The 18,747-nt window shown below is 41.3% G+C and overlaps 1 protein-coding gene across 2 annotated transcripts in view; it reads left to right on the top strand.

Moving 5' to 3' along the window:
• The window catches only part of LOC117825498 (1-phosphatidylinositol 4,5-bisphosphate phosphodiesterase gamma-1-like), a 32,617-nt gene extending 14,718 nt beyond the window's left edge, over positions 1 to 17,899 (top strand). The window contains exons 4-33 of one of the 2 annotated variants that reach the window (XM_034701377.1): positions 1,868 to 1,915; positions 2,979 to 3,063; positions 3,169 to 3,249; positions 4,089 to 4,123; positions 4,438 to 4,510; positions 4,593 to 4,688; positions 4,770 to 4,888; positions 5,088 to 5,173; positions 5,270 to 5,390; positions 5,469 to 5,637; positions 7,310 to 7,429; positions 7,511 to 7,621; positions 7,700 to 7,884; positions 8,066 to 8,266; positions 8,350 to 8,469; positions 8,564 to 8,747; positions 8,929 to 9,006; positions 9,511 to 9,614; positions 10,402 to 10,498; positions 10,579 to 10,645; positions 10,906 to 11,072; positions 11,181 to 11,277; positions 11,370 to 11,594; positions 13,214 to 13,359; positions 13,450 to 13,564; positions 13,648 to 13,809; positions 14,021 to 14,109; positions 14,282 to 14,466; positions 14,614 to 14,785; positions 17,577 to 17,899. In XM_034701377.1, the coding sequence (XP_034557268.1) occupies positions 1,868 to 1,915; positions 2,979 to 3,063; positions 3,169 to 3,249; positions 4,089 to 4,123; positions 4,438 to 4,510; positions 4,593 to 4,688; positions 4,770 to 4,888; positions 5,088 to 5,173; positions 5,270 to 5,390; positions 5,469 to 5,637; positions 7,310 to 7,429; positions 7,511 to 7,621; positions 7,700 to 7,884; positions 8,066 to 8,266; positions 8,350 to 8,469; positions 8,564 to 8,747; positions 8,929 to 9,006; positions 9,511 to 9,614; positions 10,402 to 10,498; positions 10,579 to 10,645; positions 10,906 to 11,072; positions 11,181 to 11,277; positions 11,370 to 11,594; positions 13,214 to 13,359; positions 13,450 to 13,564; positions 13,648 to 13,809; positions 14,021 to 14,109; positions 14,282 to 14,466; positions 14,614 to 14,674 (3,427 nt within the window). In that variant the 3' untranslated portion in view covers positions 14,675 to 14,785; positions 17,577 to 17,899. Of the gene's footprint in view, positions 1 to 1,867; positions 1,916 to 2,978; positions 3,064 to 3,168; positions 3,250 to 4,088; positions 4,124 to 4,437; positions 4,511 to 4,592; positions 4,689 to 4,769; positions 4,889 to 5,087; positions 5,174 to 5,269; positions 5,391 to 5,468; positions 5,638 to 7,309; positions 7,430 to 7,510; positions 7,622 to 7,699; positions 7,885 to 8,065; positions 8,267 to 8,349; positions 8,470 to 8,563; positions 8,748 to 8,928; positions 9,007 to 9,510; positions 9,615 to 10,401; positions 10,499 to 10,578; positions 10,646 to 10,905; positions 11,073 to 11,180; positions 11,278 to 11,369; positions 11,595 to 13,213; positions 13,360 to 13,449; positions 13,565 to 13,647; positions 13,810 to 14,020; positions 14,110 to 14,281; positions 14,467 to 14,613; positions 15,024 to 17,576 lie in introns of those variants that run through there. The other variant, XM_034701371.1, reaches the window with a different exon arrangement.
• Positions 17,900 to 18,747: the final 848 nt, after the last annotated feature.

Raw genomic sequence — 18,747 nt, 5'->3', positions numbered from 1 at the left:
ATACTTATGAAATGCTTCTAATTGTATTTCATTATACCATAGAAACATCTGACAAAAACACCTAAAAACTCTGAAGCAGCAGACTTTTTGAAAATGTAATATTTGTGTCATTCTCAAAACTTTTGGCCATGACTGTACATCCATAAACATGGACATTTTCTTCTGCCACTCATTGCTAAAACACCTGAAATGTGGGGAATAGTTTTGCAGGCTGCTACATAAACCAGTGATAAATTATTGGTATGTCTATGCCTGTACATTACAAGTGGTATGTTCTTCCTTCCGTATAGGTGGCATCCTGGACGTTAAAGAGTCAGGAGCTGGTCCGAGCAGAGAGCAAATGTTTGTTTTGGCATGAAAATATTTACTCCAGATGGACGTGTGGGGATGGTTTTGGTGTCTGTGGTGTGAGCCAGAGAACACAGAGAGGTTGTGAGGATGTGTAGGAGAGTTTTGTTATTGACATAAAGTGAGCGGTCGATGTTTGGAAATGGTCAGAGGAAATGAAAAAGCTAATTTTGTCTGTTTATGGCTGTTGTATAAACTGTTTGGGGAGTAGATTCATCAGATGAATGGGATTTTATTTTCACTATTTCAGATGAATACAGACAGGCTCCAGTTCAAACTCTCAGTTCATACCAACAACTTGTAGCTTTGAGTCAAACGTCAAATTAAAAAACGAAATGCTACAGCTGCTGTGCTTCTTTTTCTTTCGAAATTAAAAAGAATCTCTATAGGTGGAGTTACCCGAGGATCAACCAGCTGGGCTGTCACTTTCTGTAACATGCAATTAGTTTACAACGAGTTCAAAGGAATCTAAATTCAAAGACATCTGGTGAGAGTCCTGAGGATGATTGTGATGGAATTAGCCTGTCGGAAAGGTTGCGCTGTAGATTTAGCTTGGCTTGTTTCCAGACCTCTGCTTGCTCATTTGGATAGCAAGCTAGTTTGCAATTCTTTGAATACATGGTTGTAGAGAGTAGGGCTGTGCAGTGTAGCTCCAGTTAATGACTACTGCCTGAATACTGGACTACCTGAATGTAAACAAGCGTCATCTTGTGGCATGGCGTGGCCTGTTGATCTAGAAAATGGAGATAAAGTTGTATGACGGCTGTGTCTTGTTAACTCAACTGGAACAATGATTAACCAGCACAGGCATGAGGATGTTAACTTACAAGGAGGGCTGAAGGCTGGTGGTGCTAGCTCTGCTAGTGTTAGATACACTCAGCCAACTGATATGAGATGGTTTACCTGCATGCTCAGTGCTCCTGGGTTTCATCGTGTCTAATAATCTGCTCTAGTTTGACAGTTTTCCGAGGGTTTTTCTACCTGTAGACTTGTTGGCGAATTTGGGAATTTAAATTTCTGTATACACAACAAGGACAAAAGTTGCTTCATAACATCTCTAACTCACACACACGCACAAAGGCACGCACGCACGCACGCACGCACGCACGCACGCACGCATGCACGCACGCACACACACACACACACACACACACACACACACGTGCTGCCCTGTTCTGCTGTTTATAGTGTAGCCGTTACGCCTCTGTTGTTTCCTCTGATGACAGCTCAGGGATGACCTCACCTCACCACCATGCCTCTGCTTAAAACATAGCAAAAGAGGTGTAATGGAGGGGCAGTCCTGTCTTGATCATGCAATAAAAAAAGGAAAATGATTATTTCTGTCCAAATTTTAAACAAAGTAACTTTCTTAGCACATTATCACAGCTGTTCCACAAAGCTCCACCTTTAACTTCACCACAGAAAACCTTTATATCTATATTTGTTCTTCACTCTGATTTGATTCATTCGATTATTTCTCTTTCAGCCATGTTTCATTTCTCCGTCCCTCTGTCTGTAGGTGGCTGAGGAAACTGTTTGAAGTCATGGACAGGAGCCATGAGGGCAGGTGGGTCACTCTCCAAAAGCATGTCAACACCCAATCGTAGCTTCAACAGCAGCCTGTGCTTGATGCTTATTGGCCGCTGGGTCACAGCAGGTGGAGCGTGGAGGTGAAACCAGATCCAGATGTCATCAAAGAGCGTGTTACAGCTCCATCAGGGATCTGCCCTGACCTTAACCTCCACAGTCTGACTCCACATATCACACACACACTCTCTGTCTCCTCTCTGTGGTGCTGGCATTAATACCTCTAGGCTTCTGTTTGGGTGGAAGCCACTCCAGGACAAACAGCCTGCCATCGCCTGATAAGCAGCAGGAAGTGATGCGATGGGTTGGGAAAGGGCAGCTTCCTGTCTCCTGTGAAAATAGTAACAGTTACAGTAGCCAGACAGAGGGAGGGGGGAGAAGAGACGATCAGACCGGGCAGTAACAAGTCATTGACCCCAAAAGATCATCAGCAAGTCATCGCAGAGACTTGATTTTTTTTACCCTTTCCACCTGCTTTCCTCGCTTCCTTCCTCGTCCTCTGACTGAATTCTGATGTTTGCATGCATGTGTTTTGTTACTCAGTGAAAGTGATTCTCCATGTGCTGTTTGTGCACGAAAAAAAGGATGCACAAGTAAAGAAATATGCAACTCCACAGGAGCACAGTTCATGCAGTTATAGTATTTTTTTATTCCCACAGAAAGCTTGAAGAACAATCTCACCACAAGGTCCATTTGAGAAAAGATAAGATATACTTAAATGTCCCTGTAGGGGAATGTGATCTGGACTCTGTCCTGCAGTGACAAGGAGAATAAAGATCATGAATACCTCACAGAAAACACTTTGCACACAGTATATTGCCTATAATTCAGGTGGAGTCTGCCTGGTTGTCTTGGAAATGTTCCTTTTTATTAAGATAAAGGCTGCACCATAAATCACATTTCAATGTTGTTTCATTATGAAGAGCTCAATGAATCCTCCTGTCTCTGTCTGGAAATGTAGACTCCTCATAGTAACATGTGCTCTTTAATCCATACAGTGCCATCTCCTGGTAGAAACGTTCTCTCTTTTCTTTCTTTTTCAGCATCACGGTGAAGGATGTGAAATCTCTGCTGCCTCAGATCAACTACAGAGTCCCCAACATGCGCTTTCTCAAAGACAAGCTGCAGGTCAGAGCAGAGTTTAATGCATGATGCAGCTTCACAGTCCCTCTAAAAGTCCTCTCTTGGACTTGACCACAGCAACATTTCGAACACATCTCCTTGTTTACTCAGGAGGTGGAGGCCAGGAGTGATCTGTCGTACCCTAACTTTGCACAACTCTACAGAACTCTGATGTTTGACGCACAGAAGAGTGTAAGTTTCACCTTTGTTCTTTTTTTAAAACACAAGCTCTCTCACAGAGTTGTGGAGGAAGTACTCAAATCCTTTACGTAAACACAAGTAGTTTTATCAGAGTGAAGAAGAATTTACGACTAAGCCATGAATATCAAGAAGTTATGGTTCCATGTCTATGTGTAAATAAATTACTTAGAGGATCTTTTCAGACTTTTTTGCGATCTTGCTGTTGCATCCTTTTCTGAACCTGTGATGCTTTTCTGGAGTACTTTAGAGTTCCTGTTAGGAGCTTTTAATTAACATACTGAAATCAATATTGATAACTCTCTATGAGCTACCGAAGCAAACAAGACCATTAGGAAGAAAATTGGTCTTTTTTTTCTACTAATTTTTGGAGTGTCAGTGTTCAAAATTATGAACAGCATGCTGCAGAAACAGCCTTTTTGTACATTTTCTATAGAAAGATTCCTGATGAGTGATACAGTTATCCTATTACAAAAAAGCAAGGTTAGATTTTTCATCAGACAACATGATTTACAAATGAACAGGACAAGATCAGCAAAGATAAGTAACATAACCCTTTGTCCACAAGAGGTGCTAAAATCCACACTAACAAGGAGAAGCTCTTAGAGATTCATGATTTGTTTCTAGTTTTCAGTCTGAATCTAAAAAACAAAATCAGAGATTTTCTCTCAAATTCACTTCAGGGAATGTTTGACTCTCTTCTGAACTTCAGTACAGTATATGAGTATTTCTTCTGACACACTCTGCACCACACTCACTTTGTCCTTGACTGTTTATGCTTCACCTGGCTCCTCCCACCTGTCCGTCACCTGGCCCTACCCCTTTGTCCCCAGATCATTGAGCAGCTGGAGCTCTCCTTCCCTCTCCGGTGAGTCCCTCCACCTTCACCTCCTCTTCTTCCTCAGTGTCCACTCCTTTAAACTCTCACACCTCTACCTGTACTCCTCCACCTTCTTTGAAAAACACACTAAGCAGCATCCACACTTTCTGCTTTTGAAAAGTGAAATATTTTCACTTGTCTTCTTTAGATTATACGTTTATGATTTCTCTCGGCTCTATGAACATCAAACATTTTTTAAACAAGTGTACTCTCAGATCTTTTTCTGCCTTCTATTTAGACTTTAGTTCTTCTTCTGCTTTCACTCCGGCTGTCTGACATCTTGAAATATGTCATGTTTGCAGGAACGTTGACAGACCAGAGCTTTGTCAGATCTCCCTCTATGACTTCCAGAAGTTTCTACAGATGGACCAGAAGGTGTTGAAATCATCAAAGATCAGAAATGCTCCATAGAATAAAATCTGCTCTGTGCTCACTTTCTCTCTCTGGCTCTCCTCAGGAGTCCTGGGCGTCTGATCTGGGCCGTGTAAGAGAGTTTCTGATGTCTTACATGCGGGGCGGCCCTCAGCCTGAGCCGATGCTGCAGCTCGATGAGGTAGAACACTCAAAAGATGTGCATAGAGATTTTATATTTTCTCCTACCTTACATTCTGATCATGTCTCTCTCTGTCTCTAGTTCCTGACGTTCCTGTTCTCCAAAGAGAACTCAGTATGTGACCCTCGACCCTCTCCTGTTGTTGCTGATGACATGAAAAGGCCGCTGTCTCAGTACTGGATCTCCTCCTCACACAACACGTACAAAGCAGAATTTGTTTTCAAACTTTTCCTGACAGGGCCACAGTTAGTTATTTTGAGAGCTTGTTTTACCCTCAGAGAGTTAATGAATATTTTTATCTTCATCAGATACCTTCAGTTAGGAGAGAGCTAAGGCCTCAAAGCTCTTGTTTTCAGACTTGCACATTTTCATGACCTTGTTCCCATGTTTTTGTCTCAGCTACCTGACAGGTGACCAGTTTTCCAGTGAATCCTCTCTAGAAGCATATGCCCGCTGTTTGAGAATGGGCTGCCGCTGCATTGAGCGTAAGTGATTTATTTCATAAACGAAAGAGTAATTATTATTATACCTAATAATTATTCATCAGAGGTACACCTAAACATGTCTTTATCTGATCTTAGTGGACTGCTGGGACGGACCTGACGACCTGCCAATCATCTACCATGGCCACACGTTAACCTCCAAGATCAAATTCCTGGATGTGCTGCACACCATTAAAGAACATGCCTTCGTCACATCTGAGTGCGTATCAGTATTATGAGACAGCAGCTCTGAAAAGACCTCCAGATATTAACACAACCTCTCTGTCATTTCTCCCAGGTACCCTGTGATATTGTCCATCGAGGACCACTGCAGCGTGGTGCAACAGAGGAACATGGCCACGCACTTTAAGAAGGTGTTTGGAGATCTGCTGCTCACAAAGCCGGTCGATAACAACGCTGAGGAGCTTCCGTCACCCTATCAGCTCCGCAGGAAGATCCTCATCAAGGTACACCAGCAAACACACGCCTACTGAAGGTTGTACCTAAAAAAGACTGAGAGGAGGCACCGTAAGGTTTAAGGACAACCAAAAGACTCACTACTTTAGAACTTTAGTCAGGGTAACATCCTTTTGATTTAAAACACAAACAGCTATGTGTCTCTTTAAAACTAACACACTGTAATTGTATTTTAACCTGCTGAATATGGGAGATGCTGACCTCCACTACAGCAGTCGGCCTGATATTTATGTTGTCGTCTGTGTTTTTGGGTCAAATTATTGAGTTATTTAGATCCAATACAATATCTTTCAAAGAGAAAATAATGCAAAAAATACAATATCATGGCAGCAGTGGACCAGTCATTTTTTTTCTCCAAAAATTTCTGCTTTTCTTAGATGAGTCTGGTGGCTTTAAAAAGAAGAGATGTGTCAGCTGTTTCTGGCTTCATAACAAGAATCTAATGCTTTTAAAGAGGTCTATCTCTGCAGGGATCCTCTCTATAATGTTAGCAGACTGGTGGAATTACAATCTGAGCCCTGTTAATGGTAAAAATAATCACTTTTGGTCATATACTTGTTGTTCACTACAGGGAAGTGAGGTGCGGTATGCACATGAATGAAAGGGGTGATGTAGAAGCAGAGAGGATGTGAAAGTCCACTCAGCAGCAGGGACCACAACAGAAAGGACCAGGTGTGCAGTTACCCATATCTGTACAATGTGTCATAGTTACTGCATATTGCCACAACATGGTGTGCTCTCTCCGCCAATAATGATTGAGACCCAAAATTAACAAAACAGCCAGAATAGAGGAACAAAAAAAAAACATAGGCCAAAAGAGATAATGTGTTCATACAACTGCAAATTTCATATTTCATATGTTTATCTTTTTTTTTAAACAAAGCATAATATATTATAAAGGGATAAGCAGCCCGTAAACTTCATGATATAATTAAAAAAAAGACTTGATAAAATAAAAAATAAGAAATGAAAATAACAAAGTAAGAAAATTATATCTACATATACACATATATATATATATACACATATATATATATATATATATATATATATATATATATATATATATATATATATATATATATATATATATACATATTATACATATATACACACGCATGCACTTATATACAAACACATTTAAAAAAAGAGAAGAGGTATTTCATATATTTAGACAAAGTCCAAGTTCAATTTATAGCTAATCAACAAGCACATTGCACAAATCAGCAACTTATTTGACTTCCACCATGTCTCTTGTTTAAATCCTGCAAATCTGGTAGCTGCACAGCCTGAGTTCTCTGGTCTGCCCTCTAGAGGTGTCCTCCAGTAACATGCATGGTGCATAGTCAAGTATATTTACAGTTACACTCATGACTCAGCTAGACACCCATGCAAGGTTGAACAGCACGTTTATTTCTGGGCTTTGTGGATGTAAATTTGATTGGACCATCCCTCAAGATTATATAGCACCCATTACAAGCAGTAATGAGCTGCTATTTGAAGCCAGAAAGGCCACCAATTTTTGAGAACTGCTGTAAATCTTATTTGACACAGAAGTTGCTTTCAATAAACTGTTTCCGCAGTGCATTGGTGATCACAAAGCTTACCTGTCAAACTTGAATGTGAGTGGATAATAGAGTCGATGTTTATGTTTTTTCACAGCACAAGAAGCTGGTAGAAGGCACGCTGTATGAAGAAGTCTCATCAGCCAGCTACTCTGAAAATGACATCAGCAACTCTCTAAAGAATGGCATCCTCTACCTGGAGGACCCCATCGACCACGTATGTGTCTGAGAAGTGTTACTTATGAACCAAACACACAGTCAGAGTGATGTAAGTGAAATATGTTTGTGTCATTCGCAGACATGGACGCCGCATTATTTTGTCCTGACGAGTAATAAGATTTACTACTCAGAGGAGACATCGCACTACCAGACTGCTGATGAAGAGGAGGAGGATGATGAAGGGAAAGAGGTAGAGAGGGGATGGCGATGTGGAAAAAAGAAGATGTTATAAAGGTTAGGATGCTGATGAAACTTTGTTATTCATCAGGAGTGCAACAACAACGAGCAGCACTGTGCGGAGCGCTGGTTTCACGGGAAGCTGGGTGGAGGTCGCGATGGCCGGCAGGTGGCTGAGAAGCTCCTGCAGGAGTACTGCGAGGGCGGAGCTAAAGATGGCACCTTCCTGGTTCGAGAGAGTGAGACGTTTGTGGGAGACTACACCCTCTCCTTCTGGTCAGTGACATCACACAAAAGATCCTGAGAGTGACAGCATCTGCTCACAAAGAAAAGAAACAAAATCATTTGGAATAAGGAAAGGAAAAGAGAGATATTTAAGAAGTTACATGAACAAATAAATAAACTGATGCACATTTTTATAAAAAAGAAGACTCACTGACACCTGTTTTACCTCCAGGCGCTCTGGTCGAGTCCAGCACTGCAGGATCCACTCCCGTCAGGAGTCTGGCTCCACCCGCTTCTACCTGACTGACAACCTAGTGTTCGACAGCCTCTACCGCCTCATCTGCCACTACAGAGACACTCCTCTCCGCTGCAACGAGTTTGAGATGAGGCTGGGAAACCCCGTGCCTCAACCCAACGCACACGAGAGCAGAGAGTCAGTGAATTCATGTGTCTGGTTTTGATTTGTGTGAGAATGGAGGACACAACAGCTGATCTTTAACTGTGAAATATTTGCAGGTGGTTTCACTCCAGTCTGTCCCGCGTTCAGGCCGAGCACATGCTGATGCGTGTTCCCAGAGACGGAGCTTTCCTGGTGCGAAAACGCAGCGAAAACAACTCTTTCGCTATCTCCTTCAGGTAGAGGCACACTGAGGCAGAGTCACGTGATGACACAGTTAAACCCTTCATTAAAAATCATTGTTTTTGTTCTTGATTATGTTTCTGCGTGCAGGGCGGAGGGCAAGATCAAACACTGTCGGATCCAGCAGGAAGGCCGCCTCTTTATGCTGGGGAGTTCAGCAGAGTTTGAGAGTCTGGTTGATCTGGTGAGCTACTACGAGAAACATCCTCTGTACCGCAAGATGAGGCTCCGCTACCCCATCAACGAGGACACGCTGGACCGGATGGGAACCACGGTAACAGCATTTCAGTCCATTTGATATCTGTCATTTCTAGATATCATTGTTGAAGACAGTTGTTTCACCAAAAGACGTCCTCCACTTGGACATGTAGATTTTAGAAATGTGTTCGGACATGAATTCAGAGGGGAATCATTTGGAGTTTATTTGTGATCAGTATTTGTTGTTTGTTTTTCAGGAGCTTGATTACGGAGCGCTGTATGAAGTCCGCACTCCTCATTTCTATGTGGAGGCCAATAAGATGCCATCAGCACGGGTGAGAGAGTCTACGCCTTTCTATTCTGGTTTATAGTAATCAGTATTGAAGAGCATACTCAATTTTAAGCCTTAAAGCTAACATAGATAGACAATTTTTTTAATGCTGTAGAAAGGGTGCACATATTGCAACTTTATAAGCACAAAGTAATCCTTCAATTCAACTTTGTTATGTGAATGTGTTAGTGTTGGTACCTCTATGTCCTAGTCTTAAAGCACAGGTTGTTACATTTTGAATACCTGAGTAAAATGTTCAGTTTTGCCGTTGGATTAAACTAGGATTTCAAGTTTGAGGAGCTTCTTTATTTCAGATTAAAAGAAGATGGGACAACCTTTAAGATAAATAGGAATGACATTTGATCAAAGAGAGTGGGAATGGAAACACTCAGAAGCAGCCATGCACAGGACTTTAAATCTTCTGGCTTTGGCCCTACTCAGTTCTTGTATTCAGAACAACGCTGTGAAAGGAAAGTGTGATGGAGTCTGTTGCTGCTTTGTGTTTCAGTGTACGGTCAAAGCTCTGTATGACTATCGAGCTCAGAGGGAAGACGAGCTCTGTTTCCCCAAACAGGCACTCATCCTCAACGTGGACAAACAGGAGGGCGGCTGGTGAGTGGATCTGAGCGTGCACATGATGTCCATTCATGCTCTTATTAGATGGCTAATTTACTTGAAGGGACCTTACAAATAACTGTGTGGGTTTTTTAATGCTCACAGCTAATCTAGGTCATTCTGCATGGACTGCAAGAAATAAACAAATACCTCATACTACTTTTTTTGATATGCAATACATCATGGAAAGTGTTTTAAAGCTGCTGTGAGGAACTTTTGGTTTGCATTGATTATGGCGCCCTATGTGGACACTGAATCGTGTCTCTGTGCCGATGTTAATCCTATACATGCCGAGTTTGTATTTTCTGACATAAAATCTCATTCTGGTTTCCTTTTAAATGTCAAATATATCACTGACTGTGAATATTCAAGATTTAAAATGTGGAAAAGGGCCTTTTCTTTAGGGTGTTGTCAATCATTTGCTCCAACACCTACCCCCTCCAAGTAGTTACAGGCATTTAAAAATTCAATACAACATTTTCAGTCATGGAGCTGATGGCACCCTATGCTATTTTAGGTCATAAAGAGGCATCACCATCAATTTCAATCTTATTCACGGCCAATGAAAAACTCCTTACAGGAGCTTTAAGTGAAATTTTCTCAGACTTTTAAAGTTATTTTTAGACTTTAGTGACATTTATGTGATATATATATAATATATATAAATATATATGATACACAACATTTTCAGTTGGCTTCATGTGAAAAACAAAATACTTTTCATAAATACAAAGAAGGTAACAGTCCTCAGCATCTTTAATGAGACATGCTGTGTTGTCTTTAGGTGGAGAGGTGACTATGGGGGAAAGAAACAGCTCTGGTTTCCTGCAAACTATGTGGAGGAGGTTCCCAGCTCTCCAACCAGAGAGCTGGACGAAGCAGTGAGTCCTGCTGTAGATTCCCTGCCAGCCTTTTCAATCCCCATCAATACATCTTTTCATTCTTACAATTATTGTCTCAGTCCACAGAGAACAGTCCTCTTGGAACATTCCTCAAAGGTTTCATCGATGTGCCCACCTGTCACGTAGGTGAGTCCCATAAACAGACTGCTTTGAAGTGCACAGAGGTTATCGCTACCATTCATTAAAATCACATTCTCTTAAGCCAAATATTTTTATATCTCTGCACCAGAAGCTTACTTATTTGCTCCATCATTGATTTGTTTGTACTTCTTATCCATCATGACAAACTGCATGAAGTCTAACAACTAAAAATGAATACAGGAAGTGTGTAAAAGCAACACTTTCTTTTGCATTTCATCCCCTCCTCCCTCCGTCTTTCTGTCCAGTGGTGCATAAAGATGGAAAGAATTCACGGCCATACGTGTTCACCATCCACTCCCAGCACATGTCGTCTCAACCGGTTCAGACGCTCGATGTAGCAGCAGACAGTATGGAGGATCTGACCACGTGGGTCGGCAAGATCCGAGAGGCCACGCAGAACGCTGATGCTCGAGTAAGCACGAAAAAAACCTGCAGCCATCTAAATGCTCAAAGTCCTGCTTTATAGTGAAGACCATTAATTGAGATCAGATGAAGTTTGATTCTATTTAATCACAAACAGATGCAGGAGGAGAAGCAGATGGAGAGGAGGAAGAAGATCGCAGTGGAGCTGTCTGAGCTGGTGGTCTACTGTCGACCTGTCCCCTTCAACGAGGACAGTAAGGATCCTCTCTCCTCTCTTTTCCTTCCACTTCAAACATTGTCTGTGTATTTTTAGGAGTGTAATGTTTAATTTTGCGCCTGCTTCCAGAGATTGGCACAGAGAGGGCGTGTTACCGGGACATGTCTTCCTTCCCTGAGACTAAAGCAGAGAAGTTTGCAACACGCAGCAAAGGTAAACGCTTCCTGCAGTACAACCGCCGGCAGCTCTCCAGAGTTTACCCCCGAGGACAGAGGCTGGACTCGTCCAACTACGACCCCCTGCCCATGTGGCTGTGCGGCTCCCAGCTAGTCGCTCTCAACTTCCAGACTCCCGGTCAGTGTATGCATTACGAGCATGTAGACAAAGTAATAGTTATGTATTCAGAGCTTATGTAAAGCATATAAGCTTTTTTTTACACAGAGACAGAGATCATACATGACTTTACAGAGAGCCAGTCCCTCCAGGCTGTTTCTTTGATTGAAGCCGTCTATTGGCTGAGAGAGCTGCTGGTCCTCTGACATCATTTCAAATTGATTTCTGTGTCAAGATGCTAAATATTATCTGTACAAAGTAAATGAAACCAAAAACATGTAATACTAATGTATAACTAACTAACTACTATCTAATTAAGCATTGGATACATGATATAAGTTCTGAATGGCTCTTCTTGTTATTTCAGCTGCTATGTTTTTATAAACTGATAAGAGACAGCGTGGTCACACGCTCTCTCACTCTCTCTCTCTCTCTCTCTCTCTCTCTCTCTCTCTCTCTCTCTCTCTCTCTCTCTCTCTCTCTCTCTCTCTCTCTCTCTCTCTCTCTCTCTCTCTCTCTCTCCCGAAACACTACAGACCAAAGAGGATTGATATTTTTAATGTAAAAAATCTGAATTATCTGGAAAAAAACAGCCTATCTGAAGATCTGAGGGCTGCACAGAATATAAACAGAATCTAAAGCAAACACAAGACAAACCTTTTCAGTCTTGCTTTTAACTGAGTCTTATTCTGGCTTACCTTATTCACAAGTTATCCAGTTACATTTTTAGTCTATTTTAATATTCACATGCTGTCTTATTTTGAATAATTAAAGACACACATATTTATAATTGAATCATTTTTAAAAGTTTGAATTAATGTATTCATTTATTGTGGATTATCTAATTATTTGTTTAATTATTAGTTTGATCATATCATTTTATTCCAGTTATTTTTATGGATTACCTCTCAGTATTTTAATATTTTATTCTGTTTTGCTTTGCTGTTTTTACTTGTAGTGTAGCATCTTAGTTTATTTTACTGTTTTTTTTTATCTTATTAATTATTTTTTTTCTGGTGAGTTTATTTTCCCATCTTGAGTTTTAACAAGAGTCTTTTTTATTTATTTATTTTTAATTATATTTATTACTACTATTATTATTTTTATTCACAGCACTTTGTGTTATAATATTTTTGTATGAAAAGAGCTTTATGACAAAAAAACTAATTGATTGATTTCATTTGGAAAAGTTACCAATTGACAAAAGCTGATTGGATTGGTTGCATTTGTGTAAATTCTCTGAAGTTGTGTGAGTTTCAAGTTCTCACAACTTTACACCTTCCTGGAGGGACCAGAGAGCTAAAAGTCATTTTTTCCCCTTTCTTTAAAGTCACATTTTCACCAAAGGTACCTGGTACTTTGAGTCCCAGGAACTACTTTCCAAATATTCTTCCATCCTGTTGTTGCTTTGCATTGAGGTAGAAAGACCCATGAAAAGCTTATGAGTGCTGCTAGTGTTTCAAAAAATCAGCAATTTTAAGTCCACATTTTAAGTTGCGTACACTCCATTGAGCTTTATTTAGACCCTGGACCCTGCTGTGAAAAGGCACCAAGGGCCACAGGAACTATCTTGATAAGATCCAAATTCATAAAGGAGGAAGAGGAGTGAAAAAATAACTGTGTGTTTGTGTTTTATGCAGATAAGCCCATGCAGCTGAACCAGGCCTTGTTCACGCTCGGCGGTGGCAGTGGCTACGTTCCCCAGCCCGACATCATGAGGGACGACTCCTTCGACCCTTTCAACAAGGACACCTTACACGTTGAGCCAATCACCGTCCAGTTACAGGTCAGGATAATTATCCAGAGAGCAGTTAGGAATCTATTCAGTTTTGTTTGATTTAGACTTGTCTCTACTCCTCATATTTTCCTGTATCAGGTTCTTGGAGCCCGACATCTGCCTAAAAACGGCCGCAGCATCGTCTGCCCCTTTGTGGAGGTGGAGATCTGTGGAGCTGACTACGACAGCTGCAGGTGTAAGACAGATGTTGTAGGTAAGAGAAACCTGAAAACCTTCATTTACACCGCTACGGTTATCATGAACTCACTGGTCGTCTCTCTCTCCCAACTCTCCCAGCTGATAACGGTCTGAATCCTGTTTGGGTGCAGAGGCAGTTTGTGTTCGACATCCACAACCCCACTTTCTCCTTCCTGCGTTTCATTGTGTATGAGGAGGACATGTTCAGTGATCCCAACTTTTTAGCACAGGCCACCTACCCCGTCCGTCTGCTGCGAACAGGTACATGAAGATGGATCAATCAGGCTTTATTTGTAAAGCACAAAGACGAGTTTATGACACAAAGAGTTACAGGAAGTGAACAAGCTATCAATCAGAGAAATGAAGGGGTTAATACCTTTGCACTACAGATGGGTCTTTTGGTAAAAAATACAGATTAAGATAGTGTTTGTTGTCTTCATGCTGACGTGTTTTCGTCTGGTCGTATTTTCAGGGTATCGGAGCATCCCTCTAAAGAACAGCTACAGTGAAGAGCTGGAGTTGGCATCACTCCTGGTTCATATAGAGATCGTGAATGCAAAGGTCTCACACTCCTGTTCTCTCTTGAATACAGCCAGAAATCACACTTTATATCCATTCCTTTTTCTATATTTGAATCATAGGATATGGAGTTAAGAAGTCGTTTGTTTAGAGTCTACTTTAAATCATAAGTTTGTAGAATAAAACAATCCAAAGATTTTTGTTCTGGCTGCAGGAGGAGGACGATGAGAACCTGTACATGTCCATCCAGCGGCTGCGGGATCGAACCAGTGAGCTTTCGAACCAGGTGTCCCTCCTTGAGAGGTCGGGCTCAGGAGATCTGGGCTACCAGCAGAGTCTGGAGGAGCTAAGAGCGGCTCAGGACCAGCTGGGCGAGCTGGTGGAGGCTCGAAATCGAAGGTGATTGATTTTGCAGAATGCAGATAGACGACACAATTTCACCCACAAATTCCCAAAAGTTTAAACTTATTATGTGAATATGTGAACATATTCATTCAACTAATTTCCTTACACAAAAATGTTGTATGCGTCTTTCTGCTTCCCCAGACTGATGGAGAAGAAGAGGAGGGAGAAGCTGAGGCAACAGGCGGCAGCAAAGCGCAGCTAATCCTCCCGTCCACCAGAAGGCGCTAAACTGCTAAACAAAAACGGTGCCTGACACTCGAGCTGTGCTGTGACAGCCTGACCCTGTACACATCAGGCTCTCTACAGCCGCGAGGTGCGCTCCATTTCTAACTGGAAACAGAGACAGTAAGATGTGAGACGTGACAGCACCGTGTTTGCAGAACAGAAGAAAAACTAACAAACAGAAACATCTCATGGACTAAAAGATAAAACCTCAAAAAAATTAAGCTATAAAACAATCATGAACTGAAGGCTGAAGCACAGTGAGAGTTGACTAAGGATGAGCTCCAATGAAACAACTCAATAAAGGAGAGGTGAAAGGTTGTACACTTGTACACACAAAAAAACCCATCTTAGAGGAAGTAAGTGTCAAAAATGTAGTCCAAATATCTCATCAACCTTAATATTAGTTACATTCACCTAATGATCCCAGTTATACTGTAAAATTAATTCCATAATACTCACTTTTAATACTTTTATGTCATCTATTTCTCTCATTAGCATTTCCCTCTTACCTGGTGCTTTGAGAGTAAGACAATTGTTTTGTTTCTGTGTCATTTTAGCATCCACAAAAGCCATGCAATCCTTGTGTAAATCCACCCGTGTAGTGAATGTCAGCACGTCACCATAGCTGTGATGTCTGCCAGCTTTGAACACAAAAAAAATCAGGAGTATATCTTAAGATTTCCAAATATAACAGGATCAAACCTGTCCAGAAATGTCTTTGGAGTGGGATGATTACCTGATGTATAACACTCCCAAAAGTCGTAAATTAAAGCGTCAAGTGTGTTCATAAACTTAGTTTGAAGCTCATCAAGTTCCCTCTCTCTGTGTTCTGGTCTACAGTGAGAGAAAAGGATAGAAGAGAGAAGAAAACTCAGGTTAAACTAACGGATGAAGTCAAAATGATCAGGATGGTAAAAGGGCAGGGGCACGCGTAGCAAAAAGTTAATCTCATGAATGTGCCTTTGGTGTTTAACAAAGTTAAAGACTGCTTTCTCTAAAAACTGGAACAGTGGCCCTTTAAGGGAAAACTACTAACAAACTCAAGGAAGAGCTCACCAGACCACTACTCATAAAATGGGTTTAAAAGTGATTCAAAAGACTGAAGTCTGTTCCTCCTAATCAACCAAGACCAAGTCTATTTTTGGGCGATCCCGGCCCGAGTTTCATGGGCTCCCCTTCTGCCTGGGACAGCACAAACTGGATGAACTGTGTCAAACATTTTCTAAAGAAACCACGAAGAGAGTAAATACTTCTTCAAACAAGGGCTCTAAATATTTATGTACTCCCTTCAGAGAGGCTTGAGGAGAGAATGTGGGAGAGGACGAGGATTCTCTCTGAGCCACTTGGATGTCACCTTTGCCACACTCGGAAACACGTGTGCTACGTTTCATTTGTAGTTCCTCTGCGCCTGGTTGACTTCCCCTCAGCCGCCTGGTGTGACACTACGGTAAATGTTGCAGGAAAGCCAGAACTGTTTGCAGGTAAGAAGTATAACAAAAGCACTTCTCTTAAACCACTTTCAACCCAACATGTGCTTCCTGCAGATCATCAGAAGCACCTACAGTCTACCGGTAAAGGTGTCAGTAGGAAATTATTCAGACACACTGGTGCTCTGTGATCATCTAAATCAGTTTATGTATCAGAAATTTCCGTTTGATCTGCAGCAACATGATACTGCTGCAGAGAGAGGTATGTTATTGTTGTGCAGTGTCTTACCCAGAAGATGGTGCTCCAAGAAGCCGCAACCGCTTCAATGCGGGTCACATAACGAGGCAGACCAGTGTAGAGGCACTACTTTTTTTAAGCTTTTCCTCCTAATTAGGTCATAATCATGCATTTAAAGAAAACAGGGACATACTGTAGTTAGATAAATCTTCTAATAACTAACCAGCAGGTAGTGCAAGTCTCTGCAAATTGTTCATGGGCAGTGGGCTCGTCCGTACCTCAAAACTATTGGTGCCTTTAAATGGGGTCGTTTCACGTGTTCACAAGACGAGACGCAGCTTGCCTAACATTGTTTGATTAACATTATCCTTTTATAGGACTGAAAGGAGCTGTAGCAAGTGTTAACCTAGCTAATCTAATTTGACTTTGATGGCTTGTATTTTGTTCCCTTTTGTGGGGTTTGATCACAGAGAATAAAGGTTAATTTCAGCATTTTCACATAGAAAGCAAAGAGGACAACGACTGATATATTGGTGTCCATGTTGTTGTTACTAAGCAAAGATTTTCCCAGTCAGTTACAGCTATAACGCCAAGCCTTACATGAACACAACTTCACAACATTACAAGTTCAATTTGAAGGCGGCATATCAGCGACACCCTTTTTCCTTCTGGGAGCCTCCCCCCAAAAAATAGCCCACATCTTTCGTACATGTGTGGCATATATTCCAGAATTCACAGTAATTTGGGGATTTTAAAAATCACGTAAGATGAACAATGCAAGATCAACCTGCTCTGTCAGCCCTACAAAGTCGGATTTACCTGAGTCTTCAGATAAGAGCAATCCTTTTACGGCAGCAGAAAATCTCTGAGGGTCACACACTGAGAGGAAGTCAAAGCAGGAAGGTTGAACTTGTAATGAAACGCAGCCGGACTCTACAAACAAGGGCTATCACTGAAACTATTGGCCCTCTTTCTTCTGCCGGCTTAAGAGTTTTTGCCATGAAACCACATGACCCGGATCAGACCCCATCATCTGGAGCTAATCAACGGATGTGGGCTCAGCTGGTCCTGGATCAGCCAAAAGCAGCGTCAGTCTGACCCAATGCATGACTTCATACCTAATAACCCCCCCCCCCCCCCGTAGATGCACCACCTTTACATCATGCTCCACGTCTGAGTTCTCATTGTATATTCTCCTTTAATTTATCTAACAGGTTCTGTTTGAATAGCTGAGGGATGATGATGATGATGATGATGATGATGATGATGATGGACTTCAGACTGAAGAGGCTGTAACATTATGTAGTTTATATTGTGTTCCTGGAGCTCCCTTCAATGTCCCCATAGTCACACACCTCTCTCTCTCCCTAAGCTGCAGAAGGGACGTCTATGCAAGGTTTGGCCAGAAGCCATTGTTTTATTAGAACTTCGATTCATGTTGTTTTTTCTCTCTTTATCTATGCTAACTGTCCCGTATTATTACTCTGCATTACAAACGATGTGCTACTTTCCATTTAATAAAAGCTCTTTCATGGTTTTCTGTCTGTGCTGTGACTGAAATTATACAGATGACTCTTTATGGCCTGGAAAGGAAAACTAAAGCATCACCGTGTATCTCTATGAAGTTGTTGTAATGCCTGCAGCTGGCCATGGGGTTGGTGTAAGACAGAGAAGGAAATGGCAGGTTGCAGAAACAGCTTTTCAACAAATGTTTCTACAACAAAGATGTGTTTTAAGTTGCATGCCAGACATTTAAAATAAAGAAGGATTCGGTTTTGTATCAGAAAATACAGCTTAGACATGTAGAGGAAAAATACATCTGAGAGAGACTGTCCTTGTCACGGGGGTCATTGGTCGGACTTCGGACTCTGCGTGTCATCCCCATTTTCTATTCCCCATATTTCCTGTCTCTCTTCACCTGTCCTAATTAAGGCAAAAAAGCCTCAAAAAATAACTTTAAAAAAAAAGGGTTAAAATGTCTTGCTTTATCTGCAGGGGGCGCCAAAATTGAGACTAACCTAAAGGCTTGTAGGAACTTTGAAGCCCCTGTGAATTGTACTGATCCTAAAGACCACAGGGGGCGCCAAAACTGACGCAAACCAAGAGCTTTAACTACACACCTTTGAAGGCTCAAACAAGCTTAGGTAAAAACTCAAGGTAAAACCTCAACAAAATTTCAGAAAGAAGAAAACATTTCACAATACACACTTTTATAACTTTTGAAATAAAGTTAATGACTAACGTTTCGATGTGAGTACACTCTACTCTGCAGAAGATATACAGACATCATTCACTTTATTTGCACCTTTCATAATAGACAAAAATCTGTGTGCCCCAGTCCTAACATTATTTACTTTGTCATTGCATATTATATAAAACCAATGT

The sequence above is a fragment of the Notolabrus celidotus genome, chromosome 2, assembly GCF_009762535.1.
Source record: "Notolabrus celidotus isolate fNotCel1 chromosome 2, fNotCel1.pri, whole genome shotgun sequence".
In the NCBI taxonomy this organism is placed as follows: Eukaryota; Metazoa; Chordata; class Actinopteri; order Labriformes; family Labridae; genus Notolabrus; species Notolabrus celidotus.
This window is presented reverse-complemented; position numbering and strand designations above follow the sequence as displayed.